Source organism: Heteronotia binoei, chromosome 1 (genome assembly GCF_032191835.1).
Source record: "Heteronotia binoei isolate CCM8104 ecotype False Entrance Well chromosome 1, APGP_CSIRO_Hbin_v1, whole genome shotgun sequence".
NCBI lineage: Eukaryota > Metazoa > Chordata > Lepidosauria > Squamata > Gekkonidae > Heteronotia > Heteronotia binoei.
The window spans coordinates 52,323,228-52,343,708 of record NC_083223.1 but is presented as its reverse complement, the minus strand read 5'-3'; the positions used below and the strand labels follow the sequence as shown (position 1 = coordinate 52,343,708).

Below are 20,481 nucleotides of genomic sequence, written 5' to 3'. Positions count from 1 at the left end.
CATAGGAGGTACAAAGGGTCCGTTTTGTGAGCGGAGCCCATAGAGGCTGCAATGTATCCCCATGGGTCCTTACAACATGCAGCCTGTCTTCCGCTTCCTGTCATGATGCCTTTTGCTCCTCAGTAAAAGGCGCTTCAGGGCAGCAGAGATACGCAGTCTGGTCTGTACATACCTTAGAAGTCTGAGCATGGCTCATGCTCAAGGCTCCTTTTGGACATCACAGCAGAAGCACAAGATGCAGAAGCTCCAGTGAGGTTTGGAGCATTCCTTTGTCAGTGTTGAACGCCTGAAAGGACTCATAGTTAGGGCTATTTAACTATGCTATTTAACTCATAGTTAGTGCTTTTTAACTATGCAAGAAATACTCTAGACATGGTGCAAAAATGCAGAAACCTAGACAACCTTTTCAAAAAGCATTTAAAACCTTTGTGATTTTTAAAATCTTGTATACTCTGACTGATGCATCTCATTCTCCACTCCTCCACATACACCTGCTGATGTGGTCTTGGGTCAACAACATGTTCTCTCAAAGCTGTTCTGCTCAAGAGCAGTTCTGGGAGAGCTCCCTCAGCCCCACCTACCTCGCAGGGTGTCTGTTGTGGGGAGGGGAAAGAAAAGGAGATTTGTAAGCCACTCTGAGACTCCTTTGGGTAGCAAAGGGTGGGGTATAAGTCCAATCTCTTCTCTTCTTCTCTCATTTATTATAAGCATCCTGAGTGTAGGTTTTGTCCTCCATGACAAAACCTTCTGCAGCTCATAACCCGAGATCTCACTGAGCAAAGGCATGTTGATAGAGATCCACGGATACATCTGTCAGTTTTTTGTCCAGCCTTTAAATCTCTCTTCATTTGCATTTTTGTTCGCTGCATTGTAAAACATGCCTCTGTTTACCATTCACACATTGCCTTTTGGGGGGTGTTTGTTTGTAGTTCATTTCCAGCAGTTTCAAGAGGAGCATGTTCTGACACAGTTTCATTGTAGCATAGCACAAATATATCTGTATCTACATATGTACATATACATAGTTTCTGAGGCTCCCCTAGAAACTGAACTGAGTCCAAATAAGGGTCGGTCTGTCTGTCTCTCTCGCTCTCTCTCTCTCTCTGCGCACTTATACACTCTCAATGGAATGGCAAACATCTATTTTTCATGTTATTTTTTAGGACTAATGTTTGGAAATATGGAGAAAGATTGGGAAGTGGGGTTAGTGATACAGTGCTTGGCTTTCTTTGTTATTGGGGGTATAATGAGGACGAGCATAGGCCCTGCCTAATTCCTTTTTACTATGCTTATGGCTATTCCCCCCTGGCATATTAAAAATAATAATTTTGCATAGACTCTTCTTTCATTTTATCTTCAGGTCCACTCTCTTGAAAAGATTTTTAGTTGGGAGTTTCCATGCCTCTTCCTCCTGGGATTCAGAGAGAGCCACGTGTGTGGGGGGGGGGGGGCAGGGGGTAAATGATTTCTCCATACCCCTTTTCTACAGGAATGGGCTGTCTCATAGGAGTTCCTTCTGGCCGGGTTTTCTAATTCTCAAAGAAGCTGAAATAAGGGCCTTTGATGAGAAGGAATGTGGTGGAGTAACAGAGCAGCGAATCAAAGTCTTTATTGTTTAGACCAAGATTCTGATTGAGCATTCGGTCTCTCTTTAAAGTCAGTTAAGTCTTCAAAGGCAACACTTCCTGCATCTGTCATTTGATTTGGGTTTTTCTTCTTTTTATCAGTAGAGCTGATGACACTTTATTGAAGATTCCCAAGTGTCACATTGCCGCTTGGGCTTTTCTGCCCTTTTCATCCTTGTTGCTCCCCATGAAACTTTACTGTGTTGCCCTTTAAGACCTTAATCCTGCCCAGTCACCATGATACTCACATACAGGTCACCTTGCAGCCTTTTGATTACAAAGGTTCGCACCATCTTCCTCTTCAAAAGACTTCCACTAGTATGTCATTACCTCTCTTGTGTTTACGAAGTCTGCCTAGATACATTTCTATCCCAACAGTTCAAATATTATTATTATTCTTCAGTAAGAAGGATCCATTTTTGGTTGACAGAAAATTCCTTTTTTAATACTTAAAAAAAAAGTTCTGTATTTTTAGAAACCTTTCCAGGATCACAAAAATAACTGCAATGGACAAATCTCATCTGTTTCTCACATAAATCTGATTTTGTTAGGATTCTGTCAATTGCATAGTTATAATGCAGAATGTACATTTCTGTGATCCTTTACAGTTTAGGACATTTTGGAAACACAGACTTGCAGAGATTCATGCCGTAATTGGGTTTTAATGTTCTATATTTTAGATCTATGTAATTTTTTTGTGTTGCTGGTTTTGTTTTTAATATTGTTGAATTCAGTTGGGTACGTGTTTGGTGGGCTATTGGCTTTGTAACATGCATTTCTGTTTAAAGATAGGGGGTTTTTAATGCAAGATAGCATCAAGTGTCCTTTTGTGCAAGGACTCCTGTGTATATATTATCTGTATTTAATGCTTTTTTAATTGGAATGAAGCAACCAAGGGCAATGCCCTACAAGGAGTGAAATCAGCAAGGCAGCTGGGGTATCAATTCATGTCCAAAAAAGGTTGTTCTTGGCTTTCAGGCTGGACAGCTTTGTACTTCCTGGGTTGCTTTCCATCAATTTAAATCTTAGACTAAGATCACACGTGCATTGTCAGGTGCAGAAAGATTGGAACACAATTGTAAATCAGACTTCTCCCAAGACCATCCATCGATCTAGAAGTCTGATGCAAGCACATTTAAAACTGCCTTTCTTTTTCTCACATGTTTTCACCAACAGCGGGAGAGAGACTGAAAAGCACTTATAAGTGGCCTTTGTGAATTCAGTCTTACTTCAAGCCCTTTCCTCCTCTAAAGCAGCCTGCAAAACAGCACTGTTTGGGAACCATGTAGACAGGCAACTCAGACTGGGGCTTTACTAATTTCTTTCATTTAAAATGTATATATTCCACATTTCCCCAAACTGAAAGTGGGTTATGAAAGTCTGGAAGAGCCCAATGAATAAGATAACAGAGGTACCTTTGTTACCTATTTCAGTCTTGAGATATTAAGTGCATCTGTGTGATAATCACACTATGAAGGAAAATTTGCTGAGCTTCCTTGACCTCAAGAAAGAAGTCTAGCTTCTAAATACACGGCAATAAAATGGTGACTTTCTAGTTACTGATTAGTACTGGGATGTGTATGTGTGTGTGAACGTGTTTATACCACTTTCTCTGCAATGCAGTTATTAAAATTATATACTTCAGGAAAACTATATTCCATCAGTGTCATCTGCTGTTAAAATGCATTTTATACAATTACTATGAAGAGGAAAAAGCCCTGGTAGTCATGCATTTCTGGGTGGGAGGGTATCTTTTCTTCCTAATTAGGGCTGTCAAGTCCCCCCTGGTCTCCAGTGGAGGATGGGGGCTAGGGTTGCTAGATTTAAGTGAGGAAACATCTGGAGATTTGGGGATGGAACATAGACAAGACAGGGACCTTAGTGGGGTACAGTACCACAGAGTCCACCCTCCAAAGTGTCCATTTTCTCCAGGGGGACTGATCGCTGTAGTCTGTAGATGAGCTGTAATTGGGGGGGGGGGTTCCCCAAGTCCCACATGGAGGCTGGCATCCCTGTTCCCAGTAAGTTACTCTTGATACTTCCTGGGAGCTCTGAACCTTGCAATAGCTCAGGTTTTAGTCCCTCCCTGATGTTTGGCACTACCATTCCTTCACTGTCCTCAGTTTCTGTTAAAATTACAATTAAGGAGCCTCCCTCAGAGAATGATGTGAGCCAAGTAGTAAACTCTTCAAGAAATTGACTTCAGTTCCGGTCAGCTGCCAACTTTATTCACTGCATTGCAAATAAAGCTGTAGGCTTAGATCCGATTCTACATCTTTGTGATGGGTTATAGATTTCCATTGCATGCTAACCTCTATACTAATGGGTGGCCTTCTATGCAGGAGCATATAGGATCATTAAGTTTGTTTAATAACTAGTTTCAGGGCTAGCTGAGCCATATTTTCTCTGTGGCTTGGGGAATATCCATCTATCTATGGAATGAAAGTTGTAACAGGCCTCAGAGAAAACAAAACAGGATAGCAGGAATGTAATAAAACACACTTTGATTACAAGAGGTAGGAAGAAAAGAATAAATGGACTGCTGCGGAGTACAGAGGATATTCCACCTCTGTTTCAGTGGATTAAGAAGGCATTCCAGAATTGCATAGGCCAGTGGGAAAGGAAATAAAACTGGGCTTGTAGAAAACTCACTATACTACAGTTGAAGGTTTATTTGGTTTTGGTTGTTTTTTTACTTTGAGTATAGTTGCTACGAAGCCTATGGGCCAGTTATTTTTTGTAAAAAAAACCAGCCTGAGATATCTAACGTCACATGTACATGGAGTAGTTCACCCTGTAGTGTGTGTGTGTGTGTCCTAATTCTGAATTGTCCCATAATGACATTGCCGCACATAGAAATTTATTGTCTTTTTCTTACAAGTCTATCTCTCTTCATGCCCACCAATGTACTTTGAAATTAAGAGTCCCTCCCCCCATCATTCTTCAGGAAGTACATAGTCCATTCCTGAGCAATACCACTGTGGGAATTATAATAGTTTCTTCTTTAGTGCAAAAATATGGTTGACTAAAAGAACACGGGATTTTTCTTATCCTCTCTTTAAAAGGGCCTCAGATTTATTCAGGGGAAGAGGATCTTTACAGATTTCCATCCTTACAGGTTTCTGTGCACTATTCTGGTTTGCCCTATTTTGCCACTTCATCAACAGTCGAGACTATTGCATCTTTACTCTGACTGGATTGTTAGTCTCTTGACTGAATCTGTCTATCTCGATGGAAATCTTTAGTAAAAAGTGAAAGATTTGTGCAATCTGAAGAGAAACCAACGTATTTTTGACAGAATCTTTTCATCTCGGTTCTGTACTGTAATGAGGTTTCAAGAGGGAAACTGTGTCAATCTTCAGTAGAAGAGCCAGGTTTGAGTCCAGTAATCCAGCTCCTGATGAAGGAAGCTATGACTCTCGAAAGCTTATACCTGAAAAATCTCATTGGTCTCTGAGGTGCTAGTGAGCTTGACTCTAGCTCCTGTACTGGAAAGCAATACACATGCATCTTGGAAAGCCAGACCTTATGGCCTCTCTTTATAGTAATAATAACCAATCCACCCCCACTGCCCTTCTTCTGTTTGTAACCTTGTGTGTTTAAAATTCTGCCCACTGAGTTGAACGCTTCATACCACCTGACTTCATCGCTTCTGTCTCGTGAAAGCTGACACCACAATAAGTGGATTTGTTTGTTTGTTTTGGCTGCCACAAACTAAGGTTACCCTGCTGGAATTACAAGAGAGGACTAGCATATTCAGGATATAGCTGCCACACAATCCAAAGTAATTGGGATCCAAAAGGTTCCAGTCGAGCCAAATTGTACAGCCCTACTAATTCCCGGGGGGCTTGCTCCATAACAAGTGTAACTCTGATTAAATCCTTCATCCCTTTTAATGCAACCGGACAAGTTAGTCTTAAGACTGTTTTACAGTTCCAGATATGCAGTAGTCATATTATTTTGTAATAGCAAAATCAAATAGGAGTATAATGGTAACTTCAAAAGTTCATCATCCACTCCTGTTTTATTGTCTTGTATGTCTCAGTGGGGCTTAATCATGATTAACTTCCCTGAATTGGGTCCAGGTGGTATTTTGTTTGCTTTTGGAATCCTGAGTACTTCTTGCTTTGCAGTTCTGAGTGATAAAGCTTGGTATAGGAGAATTGTAATAAGCTTATGATAAAAATGTTAAGCTTTGGGGGATTTAAAAACAATATAGATAGGTGTCAGCAGTGTTTTAGATGAAAGCTGTCCTCTTTTCTGAGAGTAGAATTGATGACCTCTAATGACTACTGAGAATTTACGATTCTTCATGATTCTCTAAGTAAAAGCAGCATCCCAAGGGCTGACAACCTGATTTTCATGCGTGTAATGGCTGGAAATAGTTCCTTGTTTCATTCAGGCTTGAGAAATACCAGGGGGTAATGTTACATCTATACAAAATGGAGGCAGCAGCTACGCAACATCTAGTTTCATTTGCTCATTACTTGCTTGGATAGAGAGCCAGAGTGGTGTAGTGGTTAAGAGTGGTGGACTCTAATCTGGAGAAAAGGGTTTGATCATGCACTCCTCTATATGAAGCCTGGTGGGTGACCTTGGGCCAGTCACAGTTGTCACAGAGCTCTCTCAGCCCCCCAAAAGAAGTCTAGCTTGCCATCTAATGGTGCATAACACTAAAAGAGTTCGAACTTAAGGCTGCCAGACAATCTTAGGATCTCTTGACTATATTACCCACAGTGTCATACAGTAGTCATTATTAATTATTACCTGCTTGGATAATTTATGTCTTGCTTTTAGAGGCTGATTGTAGGGAATGGATTGGTCAGTCACAATAATAAAGAGAGAGGATGGGGGTGTGAGAGAGACAGGCAGACAGATCACTGTCCAGACATCTGATTTGCTATTTTCTTATATGTTTCATAGTGTTGCCAACTCTGGCATGGAAGGTTCCTGGAGATTTGGAGGTGGTGCCTGGGAAAAGCAAAGTTTGGGGAAGGGCAAGAGCTCAGGGGTGCATGCAGTGCCATAGGATATGACCTGCAAAGCTGCTGGAGTTTTTTCTAAGGGAACTGATTTCTGTAGCCTGGAGATCAGGCAGAGATCTTACTTGAAAATCGTAATAATCCATATCTTCTGTTACTTTTCCAGGTTCCATGGTTCCTTTCTCCATGAGGATTTTGCATGCTGAACTTCAGCAGTATCTAGGAAATCCTCAGGAGTCACTTGATAGGCTGCACAATATGGAAACAATCTGCACAAAGGTAAAAGCTTCATCTAGATGGTCAACCGTATTGTGTTGTTTGTATGCCAAGCATCTCCCAGGGCTAGAACTGTACATCAGGGCTTCACTTTTGTATTGAATCTTCCTTTCACACTTCCTTTCACACTTGCACTTTTGTATTGAATCCATGCAGGTACATTGCAATTATACTTCAACAAGGTGAGATAGGCTTCAGAAGAACTACCCTTATTCAGACCACCTGAATTAACACTTCTCTCCATATCCGAAAATCTTTTCCACTGAAACTAGTGAATTAAATTTCACTTACTTTGGACCATTTAGACTTACCTACACCCCAGTCAAGAGGTGATCTCTTGGGCTGATTTCGCATGGTTTGTTTGCCCTAAGATCAGGCCTCAGTTTCAGTGGGAGCTCACAGGAGTGCAGCTCCTGAACCTTTCTGAGAGTTCCACCTCCTACTTCTGAGAATTCCACCTCCTTGTCCATTGAATAGTATGCGCAGCTGCATAACAATCCCTGGATGAGCTCCACCCCTATTTTTCTACAAAACTACCCCTGCCTAAGCTGAATGTGGCTGGGAAATGAGGAGATCGGTTCCTGCTTCCCCACAACATTGCGCACCCCTCAGAGTTTCCCTGGCTTTTCTCCAGTTTTTCACAAGCCTGGTTTACTCTGAAGATTTCTCTGAAGATCACAGTAAATCCTGGGCAATGCCCTGTGGATGGGAAAAAATGAATTTTCCTGATCCACACGCACAGCAGCCTTTTTCCCCACAGTAACCATTTCTTCTCCCCACTTTATACCAAAATATTGGATCATGTTCTCTGAATTCGCAGCCTTCATTTTTTAAAAAAAGTAAGTCTGTAGCCTCTTCCTTTGTGGAGATACATAGGGAAAAGCATATCTGCACTGTGAAATCGGATAGATCTTTAAAAAAACGAAAGCTGGGAACTGAGAGCCTGATGCATATTTTGGTATAACAGTATAGCGATATAACACTATGAAATCATTGATTTAAAAAATACTACCAGGGAAACCTGTTGTGTAGAAGCCCGGTTGCTGCTGTGCTGTACTAGCAGCTGCAGCAGCAACAGGGAGACTATACAGGTCCGTGTCCCTGTGTGGAAACCACCTATCTTACATGTGATGGATTCTTCTTGCCACTGAATTTCATTGTCACTTCAAAGAGCTATCAGCCAAATCTAGTAGAACAATGTGACCAGAAATTTATATATATTCAGCAAACAAACCTATGGATTTGTTTGATTCTGAACTGTACAGATGGTCTCTTTTTAATTACTTTTTTTTTTTTTTACTGAATATGTGATTGGATCCTACAAAGTGTGAAAGGAAGAGACTCTTGGGGGTGTGGAATTTCCCCTCTTTTTCCTCCCCTCCCCCCCAGGCCCTTTTGACCTTCAAAATGCTGATTCCAGGGGCAGTGGGGGAAGTCATATTGCTCTGCCTTTTACAGCAGAAGTATTGCTAGTGGAAGCATCAGGAGATGTGATGATGTTACCTGCTTCCTTCTTACTGAAGCCTTTTATTCTTTCATATGTTCTTTCTTTCTTTCTTTCTTTCTTTCTTTTTTTTCTTTTCTTTATCTATCTAGGTACTGTACTATGAGCTTTTTCATAGGTCCAAGGGGACTGTAGAGGGGGGTGCCTACCACATGTAAGCTGCACCTTGAGCTTGCACTTTGAAGAATCACACCCATCATCTCTCAAGGCCATGCATGCGTTATTACAATCTGTGCTGCTTGTTGCAAGAAACATTTTCCTAGTATTCATTTTATTTCATGAAATGTGTAGCTTTGTTACCATTTCTGGGAGAAATTTTAGATTGTTTTTCCTTTCCATTGAGTAAATGCGTAGCCTATAGGTGTTACTAGAGCAAGCCTCATAGGAAAATCAGAATTGTACATTCCTCACTTCAGGAGCCTCAGTGGAGCTCCTTATTTTTTCCTGAAAGACTTTTCAATTCTTGTTTTTGTGGGGTTTTTTTTCATTTGGAGCACTGGCCTTCCTTACATAAATCAATATATTCTTGCCCCAGTGAGCCAGCCTAGTCGGGAATTGTCTTCAGGCAAACAAACACATCGGCATGGATATTAATTTATTTTTCCCATTCATCTCTGTGAAACACTCTTCTGAAGATCTAGCTGGGACCACTTAAAGGCTGATGCTAGGAAGGGAAGCTGTCTGGCAGGCACTAACCTAAAGACATATGGAGAGAACATGTGTGAGGAGAAACTGAAGACTGAATGGGTTTCAGCATCCTGTTCTCCAATGATGGTTTTTGGCTCAGGATTTTGCTAGTTTCAGGACAGTTCTCTTAAGCTTTCCTGTTGGCTAGAGTTTAAACATTTGATCGTGGTGGGATTCATTTTCCCTTTATTTCTTGACTAAGCAGCAGCTTATCTGCTTTATTGTCTTGAAACAACTCTTGTACTTCACTGGACCAATTCACAACTGAGGCCTGCCAAGTTCTGATGCCCTGCCAAGAAACCACCTTCCCCCACCCCCCCCCAAATAAAAATCAACCGTGGTTTTCAGTAGGGAAGTTGCTACTACTTCTGTGCTTCCACCTCATTTCTTTGATCTCTACTTCCTTTCTGGATAGAGGAATGCCTGATGTGTATTATTTTGTAGCAGTCTTGACTCTCTGTGTAATTTTCCCAGATGGAGTTCACAAACCACAGTGGGATAACATTGATATTTCCGCAAATCCCTGTTCAGGCTTCAAATCCCCTTCCACATGCAGCATAAATTCACGTATCACTTGCTCTTCTGAGTTGTCTACAAGTTGTCCCCACATCTCTGGAACCAACTCCCAGAGGAGGTGCGGGCCCTGCGGAACCTTGATCAGTTCCGCAGGGCCTGCAAGACCACCCTTTTTAAATTAGCTTATGAATAACTGGAAATCCGCCATCAGCATCAACTAGAAGAGTGTCAAGGATAGCGTTATAATATGTTTTAGTTAATTGTTTTAATTCAGGCTTTTAAGGTTAATTTAATGTTCAATTTAATGTTTCCAATGTAACTGTTTTATTGTTGGTGCACCATTGGGCACCGTATTGTTAGCCGCCCTGAGCCTGCTTCGGCAGGGGAGGGCGGGGTACAAATAAAATTTATTATTATTATTATATTATTATTGGGTCCTCTGTACCTTTTTGTGCTTGCTTCCTGAGATGTTCCTGGAAAGCACCATGTTTGTTGATGATGCTGTTTCAATAATAAATATGTGGGGTCTGGGATACTCTTGCCTAGATGCTATGAAATACACTGTCTCCTTGGAGTATAAGATAGTCTCTGCTGTGCAGGAGGCTCTCAGACCAGTGCAGAAAACAGTGCATTCAGTCCCCAGGAGAGGAAGTCCCTTATATGTTGCTGATCAGCAGAAACAGTTAGCTAATTAAAGCATGAGTGGTTTTAATAGACTCTGGAGTGAATTCCGTCCGTCGTGTTTGGCCAGAGGACGGTGCAATAAAGAAGGACTGGTGTGTGACGAACCAAAAGGCTGTTAGAAGGCATCACACACTGGAGAGAATCTTGGGAATTCTTCATCACAGTTAGAAGGCTAAATGTATACTTAAAGGTACAAAGACTTGATCGTTAGTAGTCCATACCATGCCCATCCTTGCATTGTTTTATGTAGCAGGCCTCATAATTAAATTGTACTGTTTTACATAATGTATCTTTTTTAAAAAAAATAATAACCAAGCAGTCTTTATATTAGTTGCAGACATGTTTTTAAAGAAGACTGTGATCCAGGAATAAAATTCATTGCTAATAAAACTTAAGTTCTGCTGGACACTCTACAAATGCACACGGCTTTACAAATCAGAACTCTTTTGGGATCATTTTGATCTTTTTTTAAAAATTCAGTTTGTTTAATTACATTTTTGCCCTGCCGTTTCTCCAAGCCCTTCCAGGTGGTGTACATACAGTTGATCCTTTTCGATTGACACCTTGTGGAGTAGGTTTGATCAAGCCTGTCGAAAGGCTACCTGCAGAATTTTACTGCTGAGCAGAGCTCAGTGCAGAGCTCTGTCATCCAAATCCAGCCCACTAGCTCAAGCCAGCACCACTTGGAAAGTTGATTGTAATCCACCAGCATTGTCTCCTAACTTGTCAGATGTTTTACAGTATCCCTATTTTGTTATCCTGGCTATGCAGAAATGCTCCTGGTTGGCCATCTTAAGGTGGCTGAGTAGCCTGTGCTCATCATGATGGGATGTGTTGAGCTGGTTTGCTGTAGCTACACTACCATACTGTCTTGGTCTCGCACAAGCTAATAGGTAACCAGTTGGCATCTCATTTAAAATGTGTACATCACAAGTATGTGCTGTATCTTAATTATGGATGAGCACAAACCTAGAAAACCCAGTTCGGGGTGGCCTCCAAGTCAAAAGGCTTTGAACTGAACCAGCAAGTTTGGTTTCCCCTTTCTCCCAGCAGTGGTGAGCTGCAGCCAGGAGAAAGGTTTAAATGGCCCTGAACAGCTGAACCGGACAAAAGTCTGGAAGGTGTTCAGGGAGGGTACCTTCTTCAAATAGTGCCAGATTTTGGCTCTTGAGCCAGTTCATGCTCATAAATAATTTTAATAAACTAGATGTATTTTAATGTTCTTCGTGTAACAGTCACAATACAAAAGTGTTCTCCTTCCTCCCCCCCCCCCCATTAATCCAAGTAATGCTGTTGAAATTGATGGTTTCAGATGTTCCCACACAAAAGGCTCCTGTTTGGCTCTGTTTTTATGCAGAATGTAACAACTGTGGCTGACTTGACCTTCAATGTACGAAGTTTTTTTCTAAACTGAACAAGGATCTTGTGGAATGTTAAAGACTAACAACATTTTTAAAGTTTAAAAACTAAAAATACAAAATGCCTTTTGAAAAAAAAAAATGTAACCTACCTTTCATTCTATTTGCCATCATTTTAAAAATATTCACCCCAGATACTGGACAACTTGGAATGTGGCATAGCAGAAGATGGAAGCATGACTAACCTTACCCAGGAGAACAGACAGGGTAAGTATCCCTTAAGCCTTTTTCACAGACAATGTATTTTTATCACTTGCGTAGGAACTGTCAGGAGTTCTCACAAGATTGCTTCGTAGCTCTTAAAACAGTGGTACTGGTGCTCATACAGCCAGTTCTGCCTTTTGAATGGTGTACCTAGTCCTTTGTTTGCTGGAATTCATTTCACAGATTTGCCTTTTATTTTGATCATAGCGATGCATTAAATCAGGTCTTTCCAGTTTAAAAAAAAAAGAAAATGGCCACCATTCTAGAGTGACAGATTTATGATTATAGCAGTTTGAAGCCAAAGCTTTGAAGAAAAAAAGAAAAGACCATTCAGTCTTAACTCAGTGTGCCCATAAGTCTCTCTGACACTAGAAGCTCTTTTTTAGATTCAGACTTGCCCTCCAGGGCAGCACTGCCTAGATTATTTCTAAGGCGCTTGTGTCATGTATTGCCCTGTTTAATGGCATATTTTTCAGGGTGCTGTGATAGGCCTTTTCTGCTAAGTGAGGGAACTCACATAGCTTCTTATGATTTTGGGGAACCTCAGTTACAAGATGTTCTTAGGGCAGCAAGCGTAACAGCTTTGTGTTTGCTGTCATGAGGTAAGTTTAGTGGGGAGCAAGCAGAACAAGGAGATCCATGAGGCAGACATTATACATAAATACCAAAGAAGAGTCATTTATTTACAGGTTGGTTTTAGAGAACAGAGGAGTAACACAGGTCTTCAGACAGTCAAAGGAGAGTCCTGACTGAGGCATGCAACTTTAAGCTAGTTATGGTTTCAGAATGTAGCTTGAATTCTCTTGAATACAGGTACAAGCAGGTTTTCGCTGACTAGCCTCTAGGTGAGATCATTTCTCAGGCACAGGATTCTACCCAGCCTCCCCTTTCCCAAAAGTCAGTCTGAATGGTTATGAGGTCTGGTTATCACCAGAGACTGGCCAAACAACCAGGTACTCTGTCCTTTTCCAAAGATAGAGTTCCCCTTCAGACTGTCTGCTCTTTTGCTGAGGCAAACTCAAAATGATGACTGCACTGTCTCTCTGAGCTCACTTCTGCTCTGCTTCCCTCCAGCATTCCATCTCTCTCCTGAAAGTGATTGGATGCTACAACAACACTCCCATAGGCTCAGCTGAGTGGCTGTTTATTTCTTTCAGGGGCAGGGCAGCCTTCTGTCCATCACAGGTGTTTACCGGTGTTCTTTCAGCAAGACCAAAATAACATAATCAAGGATATTGCAGCATACGTACTTAAGAGCCCTCAGGACTCGAACTTCAGTTATCCAAATGCACTTCATGTTCCTTTGAATAAACACATGGAAAGAGGCTTCTGCTTCTCTGAATTTTTTAATTTCTTTGGATGTTTGTGTGCTCTCTGTTTGGATAGATGTGTCACATTTTCTTTTAACCTTTTAGAATCAAGTCTGCCATTCTTTACAAGTTTCTGTTCTATTGTGTGCTTAAGGAAGTTTTTCCATAGCCCCCAGCATGCTTTCATACTGTCAGAGAGCCACCTGGGTTCCAGTCAGCCAAGATCACAACCCTGGCAGGCTCCCCGGAGAAGAGCCTGTGTAAGTGTACAGCGCTTCTCCTGGTGCATCAGGTAATTGAGTGGGAAAGGGTCCAGCCAGAGGCAGTGCAGCTGCGAGAAGATAGACGAGGTCACATTTTGAGCACTGTTGGGGAAATGTGACCTTCTCCATTGCGAAATTCAGGGGAAAAAATTAACACAATGGTGGAACAAAGAGATTAAGTTGAACTCAAGGACTGAAATTTGGTACCTATTTTCAGTGACAGGCCTCCACCTACAAGGACCTGTAAAGTACTGGCGAATCTGCCTTTGCCTCTTGGACAGATTGCTGCCAGCTGCCTGTGTGGGATTAGGTGACAGGGATGGGACGGCTTGAGCCTTCAGTGAAATGAAGTAGCCAGTCATACAACGCACTAGCGTGTGCAAAGCAACAAAGATCCACTCACACCCCACCCCAAGAAATCCAGCTAAAATCCATGGATTCCAGTCATAGCTGTAAGCCATCCAGGGTTATTTGTGAGGACCAAAAAAAAAATGTAAATAGGGGCGCTTATTTATTTTTCACTCTCTACCCACCACCCTTTTCAGCATCTGTGGCCAAATGATGGCTCCTGGGCCTTCCCAACTGTTTCCCTCTGGCTACAGTCAAAGGCTTTTCTCACAGTTGTGTTCTGTGGCTCTTCTTTCCTTCTTCCTCCTCATAACGCAGCAGCGTGATTGTTTTTGACTGCCTTCTCTCTCTCTCTCTCTCTCTGCAGCTGCTTTTCAGAGCTCAGCTCGGCTGGGCAGAGACTCTGAGCAAGGCAGCCAGCAGAAGGGGGGAGGGGGTGCTGGAGCATCTGTGAGAGAGGTTGTTATGCGCTCGGAGTGCAGCAGCATTACAGCTGCCTTTCTGCCTAATGCTGCCCAGAGGACACTTGTAGGGACTGTTGGCATCTCTGCCGGAGTAGGTCAATCAGATCAGCTCCCTGCAAGGGGCTCTGGTGCATTTTTGAGCTGCAGGAAACTTTCTATATATGTTTTCATGTGAGCTCCAGCTGAGGCAACTCTTCTCCCTCCCTCCCTCCCCCCCCCCCCCGCCGCCTTTTTTTTTCCTGTTTTGCCTTGTGAGCCGTGACTGGAAATAGCCTGCATTCTTTATGGGATTAGATGCACAGCATCATTTCCCTACTGCTGGTCTGAGTAGGTGTTGCACAGACCAGCTTGGTTGCCGTGCCTCTCTTCAAAACAGGAGGGCAGGGCATCTCATTCTTCATGTGTTCAGTGGGAAGAAAGAGATTTAGCATTGCACCATTTTGCTGGCAGTGCTTTCCCTTTTTCTTTTTTTTTTTTTGTGTAAGGCTTCGAGTCCTGCAGCTGCTCCAGAATGCACAAATTCCCTGAGAAACAAAAAACAGCCGCTTAGTACAAACACACCCAAAATCGGGGCCCGTATTAATAACCGCAGATAACGCACATTGTATCATGTGACAATGATGGTTCTAATTAGAAATATTGGGGCTGTTTCGGTTTTCTTTTTTGTTGTTGTTTTTGGTTATTCTTTGAAAAGCATTTTGAATTGTGCTTATGCATCCTGTAGGTTTGCATAGTAGAACTCAGTCTTGCATTTCCGCTAATATCACTAATATCAAGGGGCTGCTTAGAAATCTTGGCGGGCTCCTGTGGAGGAACAGACCTGGTTTTCTGTCAATATGGCCTCCCGTCTCTGCTGCTCCTTCTTAAAATTGTTTCTTTGTGCTTGTATTAATTTTTAGTCTCGTTTCCCAGTGTGTTTATGTTGGGTTTTTAGAGTACCATGTGCTGACATTCCCTTTAGGGATGCGGCTGTGCAAGCCTTTGAACTGACTTACAAATAGATGAATCTGTTAGAGCTACCTAAAGCTAGTACCTAAAGCTTTTTGCTGCTGACTCTTTGTAGCGTAAACAAATCATTTGCACCCCTGAAAAGAACGTCACAGTACCTCACATGGGCAAAGCAAGAAGTCGTGCCGTGTGCCATTCCGAAGCACATTGCCCTAAACTCACATTCTTCTGTCATGTCCACCTTGCTGTGGTATTTTCACTCCAAGCATTCCAGCCAGACCTGAAAGCAGCTAAATTTACTGGCCAATCCTGTATACCCACAATGAGAGAGCAACCCTAAACTGCCCTGCTCTGAAGTGAGTCCATTGCATCCGGTGGGACTTAGTCCAAGAAAACTGTCCTTAGGGTTGACATTTATAGGGACTCATACCCCCATAACACTGCATAGGATTTCAACCCCACAGTGCCCACAACCCAACACGGCAATTCCAGCCCAATTCTACCCGGTCTTTTGTTTTATGATGCAGACTGGTTTCAGGTTTGCTGTGCCTGATCACACATCCTTCCTAAGCAATGAGATCTCTGCATGAACCATTCTTTTCCAAACACCAGGCACCTGTCCGCAAACTCAGGGAGTGAGAAATCAAGGGCCGCTTTGTGGAGCAGCCTTCAGAACCCCATGAGCTCCCAGAGCATGGGGGTGGCAGTCAAGCTCAGCAGGTTTCCCTTTCTGCCTTGCTAAGCCAGAGGCAAGAGGGCAGGGCCCCAGACCGAGGCCGGCTCTTCAACCTTCATGCTCTGGTTCCGAAATGAGGTTTTAACTTCGCTGGTCAGTTTGAGGCGGCTGAGTAGTGTAAATTTAATCTTCTAAATTACATGATTACACGTTGATGGTCCTAATTACTTAGTTCTCTCTCTCTTTCTCTCTCTCAACCCCTGCCTTTTGTTCTGTTATTGGAAAATGGATGCTTCCTTTGAGTTGCCTGAGCTAAAAGCTTGAGAGGCTGTCTCCAGCTTTAGCTTATTGCTTCATTTATTCTGGCAGTCTGTTCCTTGCACCAATCAAACGACTTGCTATGGAGGAGGTATGGGGGGGAGGGGGGGTTGGGCTTTTTTCCTCCCAAGCAACATGCCAGGATATCAGAAACGTTATGCTTGCGACGTAGCGATGTTAACGAGGGGGGAAATCATTTTGAATTGGAATGCATATGACCGATAATTGACGGCCAGGGAAAGAGCTTCTAATTTATTTGTGCACATTCACAAGCTGCTCTCATTTTACAGCCTCCGTTCAGCTGTGGAGGTCACGTCTAGGCCGGGTGATGTACTCCATGGCAAACTGTCTCCTAATGATGAAGGTAGGTGGGTGCAGTCGCTGCAGAGTTACCATATATCCTCAAATAGAGCGCTGGAAGGGCAGAGCATGAGCGAAACGGCCCTTTGTCGAGCTGCGGACTGCAGCTGGACCTTTCTCCTAAAACCCTGGAGCAGCCTAGGTGGTGGCAGCGCAAGGTGTTTTGAAGGCTGAGTGTTCTGTTCACTGCAATTAGAACAAGTTTTGTGGATTTCCTCCCCCTTTGCTTGCTCAAGCCATGCCCTAGAATTTCTGCTGTAGTCACACATCTCAGCAATTGCCCCCCTTTTTATATTTGCATGGGATGAAGTTCTGAAGAATATGACTCATACTACTGCTTAATGGCTCTCTGATTATTCACACTGACTCTGGTAATAACGCAGACCCTTTCGTTTCAATGGCTGCCCACAAAGGAAGAAGAGGCCAGAGAGGAATGGGTCTTTCCCCCTCTGTCCCTTTGTTTTCTGGGATCCTTTCAGCTTTTCGCTGCTGACTTTTTGTAGTACACAAAGCAAGAGTCCAGTAGTAGAGTCCAAAGCCAGTTTGGTATAGTGGTTAAGTGTGCAGACCCTTATCTGGGAGAACCGGGTTTGATTCCCCACTCCTCCACTTGCAGCTGCAGGAATGGCCTTTGGTTAGCCATGGCTTTTGCAGAGTTGTCCTTGAAAGGGCAGCTTCTGTGAGAGCCCGCTCAGCCCCACCCACTTCACAGGGTGTCTGTTGTGGGAGGAGAAGATATAGGAGATTGTAAGCCACTCTGAGTCTCTGATTCAGAGAGAAGGGCAGGGTATAAATCTGCAGTCGTCTTCTTCTTAAAGACTAACAAAATTTGTGGTGGGGTTTGAGCTTTCGTGAGTCACTGCTCGCTTCTTTCAACTGTCTCTTTTCTCCTGCAACAGGCAGACTAACACGGCTACTCATCTTGACTTTTTTGCAATTTTCTGTAAAAGCACAGGGGATGGAGGGGAATCTGTGTGTTGATCGTACAGCAAGAGCAGCAGGTATTTAAGAGCTGCCCTGAGCATGAAGCTGGGTCACCAGTCGGTTGCCACCCACAGCTCTGCCACATTTTCAGCCATCTCCTCACCCCTCGTGGCATTCCCCTTCAGCTGTCAAGCCTCAACGAGATCAAAGGGAGCCCACCACCAAGATCTCCGTGAAGCTGATTAAAGTCTGATTTAACAAGGACGCTTATATGTTCCCCTTTCAGGGCTATAATTAAAGTTATACTGGAACACATGAAGCTGCCTTATACAGAATCAGGTTATTGGTCTGTCAAGTTTGGCATTGTCTACTCTGACTGTCAGCAGCTCTCTAGGGTCTCAGTTGAGGTCTTTCCCATTACCCACCTCCTGATGATCCCTTTAAATGGAGTTGCCAAAGACTGAACCTGGGATTGAACCTGGGGACAGAAGACATGGTCGCCTCTCCTGGATACATTGCATTTATTCAAGTTCCCAAGGCCTAGCTGGAAGAGATACCGGGAGTTCTGTAAACAGAGCTCTCAGCAATTTTTAAAATGCAATTATTACTTGCTTTATTTAAAAATGTACCTACCCCTCCTTTCTCACAAGCATCTGAGGCCCCAAGGCAAATGATCAGGTATGCAGGGGGCCAGTTTGGAGCGAGACCACGGTGATGCTGGGAAAGGGGGGATAAAGCTGTTCCCACCAAGCCATTTTTCCATTCTAACATAATCCCAGAAGCTGCTGTTTGTCCTGTTGGGGACACGTTAGGGAGGCTCAGTGGTAGAGCATCTGTTTGGCATGCAGAAGATCCCAGGTTCAATCCCTCCAGTTAAAAGGATCAGGTGGAAGATGACGTGAAAGACCTTGGAAAGCTGCTGCCAGTCTGAGTAGACAATACTGACTGTGATGGACCAATGGTCTGATACATATAAGGCAGCTTCCTATGTTCATATGGATACCCAATGGGGCAAATGTCAGTTCTCTAGATCCATCTTTATAACTGAATTCTTTAAAAGTTGAGAGCACCATTTAAAGAATTGCAAGCATCTTGTCTGGTTTGCCTCTCCAGTTAATAGACATCTAAATTCTAGTCAGAAGCTGTAAAACTATTAACTGAGTGTCCCTGCAGGTACAGCTGAAAGCAGAAATAACCCCTAACCTATCCATGCCTTTCTACTGGCCAGTATCCCCCTCCACTGCTTGCTGTAAGTCAGACTCTCAGTGGTAGTTCAAACAGGCCTCAACAGTAAGGAAAAACAGGGTAGCAGGAAGTGTGGCAGGGAAGTGGGGCTATCACCGGACATTAATTCCTTTTTTTTCCAGTTGTGTCTGTTGTCTTGCATCTGTTTTGAGGCACAATGCAAAGTAATGGAATTGCTTTTGAGGCACAATTCAAAGGACCTTTAAGTGAATGGCTTGGGGCTAGGTTACCTGAAGGACCATCTCCTGCCCCCCCCCCCCCCGTGCCTCGCACCTTTAGAGGTGAGGCCGGTAGCAAATAGATACATGGGCATTTTCTATGGTGGTGCCTCGTGTATCTTTTCCCTCAGGCTTTTAATTAGGGGTTTTACCTTTCTGGCTTTTTAATGGATGGTCTTCTTGCCTGAGGTCTGTTTTCTGCTGTTCTTGTCCCTGGGTTTGTTTTAATGGCTGGCTGTTTTATATCTTTAACTTATTATTAGACTATAAAGCACCTTCAGCAGGGCTTTGATGTGGCATAGAAATCTCTCAAATAAATTGAAACTTAGACTGGCCTAAGAGGTTGATTTGGCTTGTCACATACGTTACTTTTTTTAAAAAAAAAAAATTGACTAAACTTTTTCAGTGCTACATTATTGAAAATCAAACTTCAAGAACCCCTGCGTTTCCCAAAAGACAAAAGGCTGACTTTGAACTTTGCATAGATGTAGGTTCAGATCCTTGTGGGGATGTAACAGTTTTCCATTTGTAAATTAGTCAAAACTGAGGACAAATGAGCTAAACCTTATTTAGGTTCTTGTTTATGCTAATAAAGATATTTATCCCAAATATAAAACAGTGCACAGAAACAATCTGACCATAGTTAAAATACCATCAAAATGCCTTTTTAAAAAAATACCAATGAAACAAATAATAAAACTGCCTTTTAAGATGTTGAAGTGACTATATTACACTGTTTTCTATAGAATTTCTTTCTCTACGTCCAAACCTTTTTCTTCTCCTCCTTCATACTAAGTGTAGCATCTCCCTTTAGTAGTGACTGGCCATCTGTTTCTTTTACTATTTGGAGTTTTTTTAAATATAATGATTCTTTTGAAGCACTACAACTCAATCTCAGATCCCAATGCAGTAATGGTTTGCATAAACATCCTTCTCTAAATACAGACTTCCAAGGCCATTTTGAGAATTCTGGTCTCTTTTTTGGCAGCATTGCATTCAAGCCGTCATTAAAATCTGCTTGCAACTTTCCCTTGAATGCTGCTGTCTCCACTTAACAACTTGGGTATCATTTGCATTAAACATCCTCCTTCCACAAGTGACTGTTGTATACTGAACTCCAGAAGGAAAATGGGAATTCAAAGCGGTGGCCACCGTCCAGAGAACTGCGCAGCATTGCTGTGGGCGCCCACTAAAGCTTTTGATTTGAGTTTTTCCTGCTCCCCTCACACATGCACAGCTCACAGCAAGTCATTAAAAAAACACTCTGAAAAGTTCCACAAATAGTATGCGTTGGACCATGGTGTGATTCCACTCCAAAAGAGAATTTTCTGCTGGGCGCAAAGAGATCCTAAAGGTGTTGTCTGGATTCCAGTCCTGGGGAGGGGATGTGGCTTGGTGTTAGAGCATCTGCTTGGCATGCAAAAGGGGACCTGATGAAGCTTACAGTGAAATGTGTTGGAATCCTAAAGAGCTAAATAAATTTTCCGTTTTGCACCTTGAGAGTCAGTTTG

The 20,481-nt window shown here is 42.8% G+C and overlaps 1 protein-coding gene across 1 annotated transcript in view; it reads left to right on the top strand.

The window, feature by feature from the left end:
• Window positions 1-20,481, top strand: part of TRAPPC12 (trafficking protein particle complex subunit 12) — a 74,664-nt gene that overhangs the window by 34,168 nt on the left and 20,015 nt on the right. Inside the window, exons 7-9 of the mRNA XM_060234401.1 lie at window positions 6,774-6,886; window positions 11,827-11,899; window positions 16,514-16,587. Of these exons, the coding sequence (XP_060090384.1) occupies window positions 6,774-6,886; window positions 11,827-11,899; window positions 16,514-16,587 (260 nt within the window). The remainder of the gene's footprint in view (window positions 1-6,773; window positions 6,887-11,826; window positions 11,900-16,513; window positions 16,588-20,481) is intronic.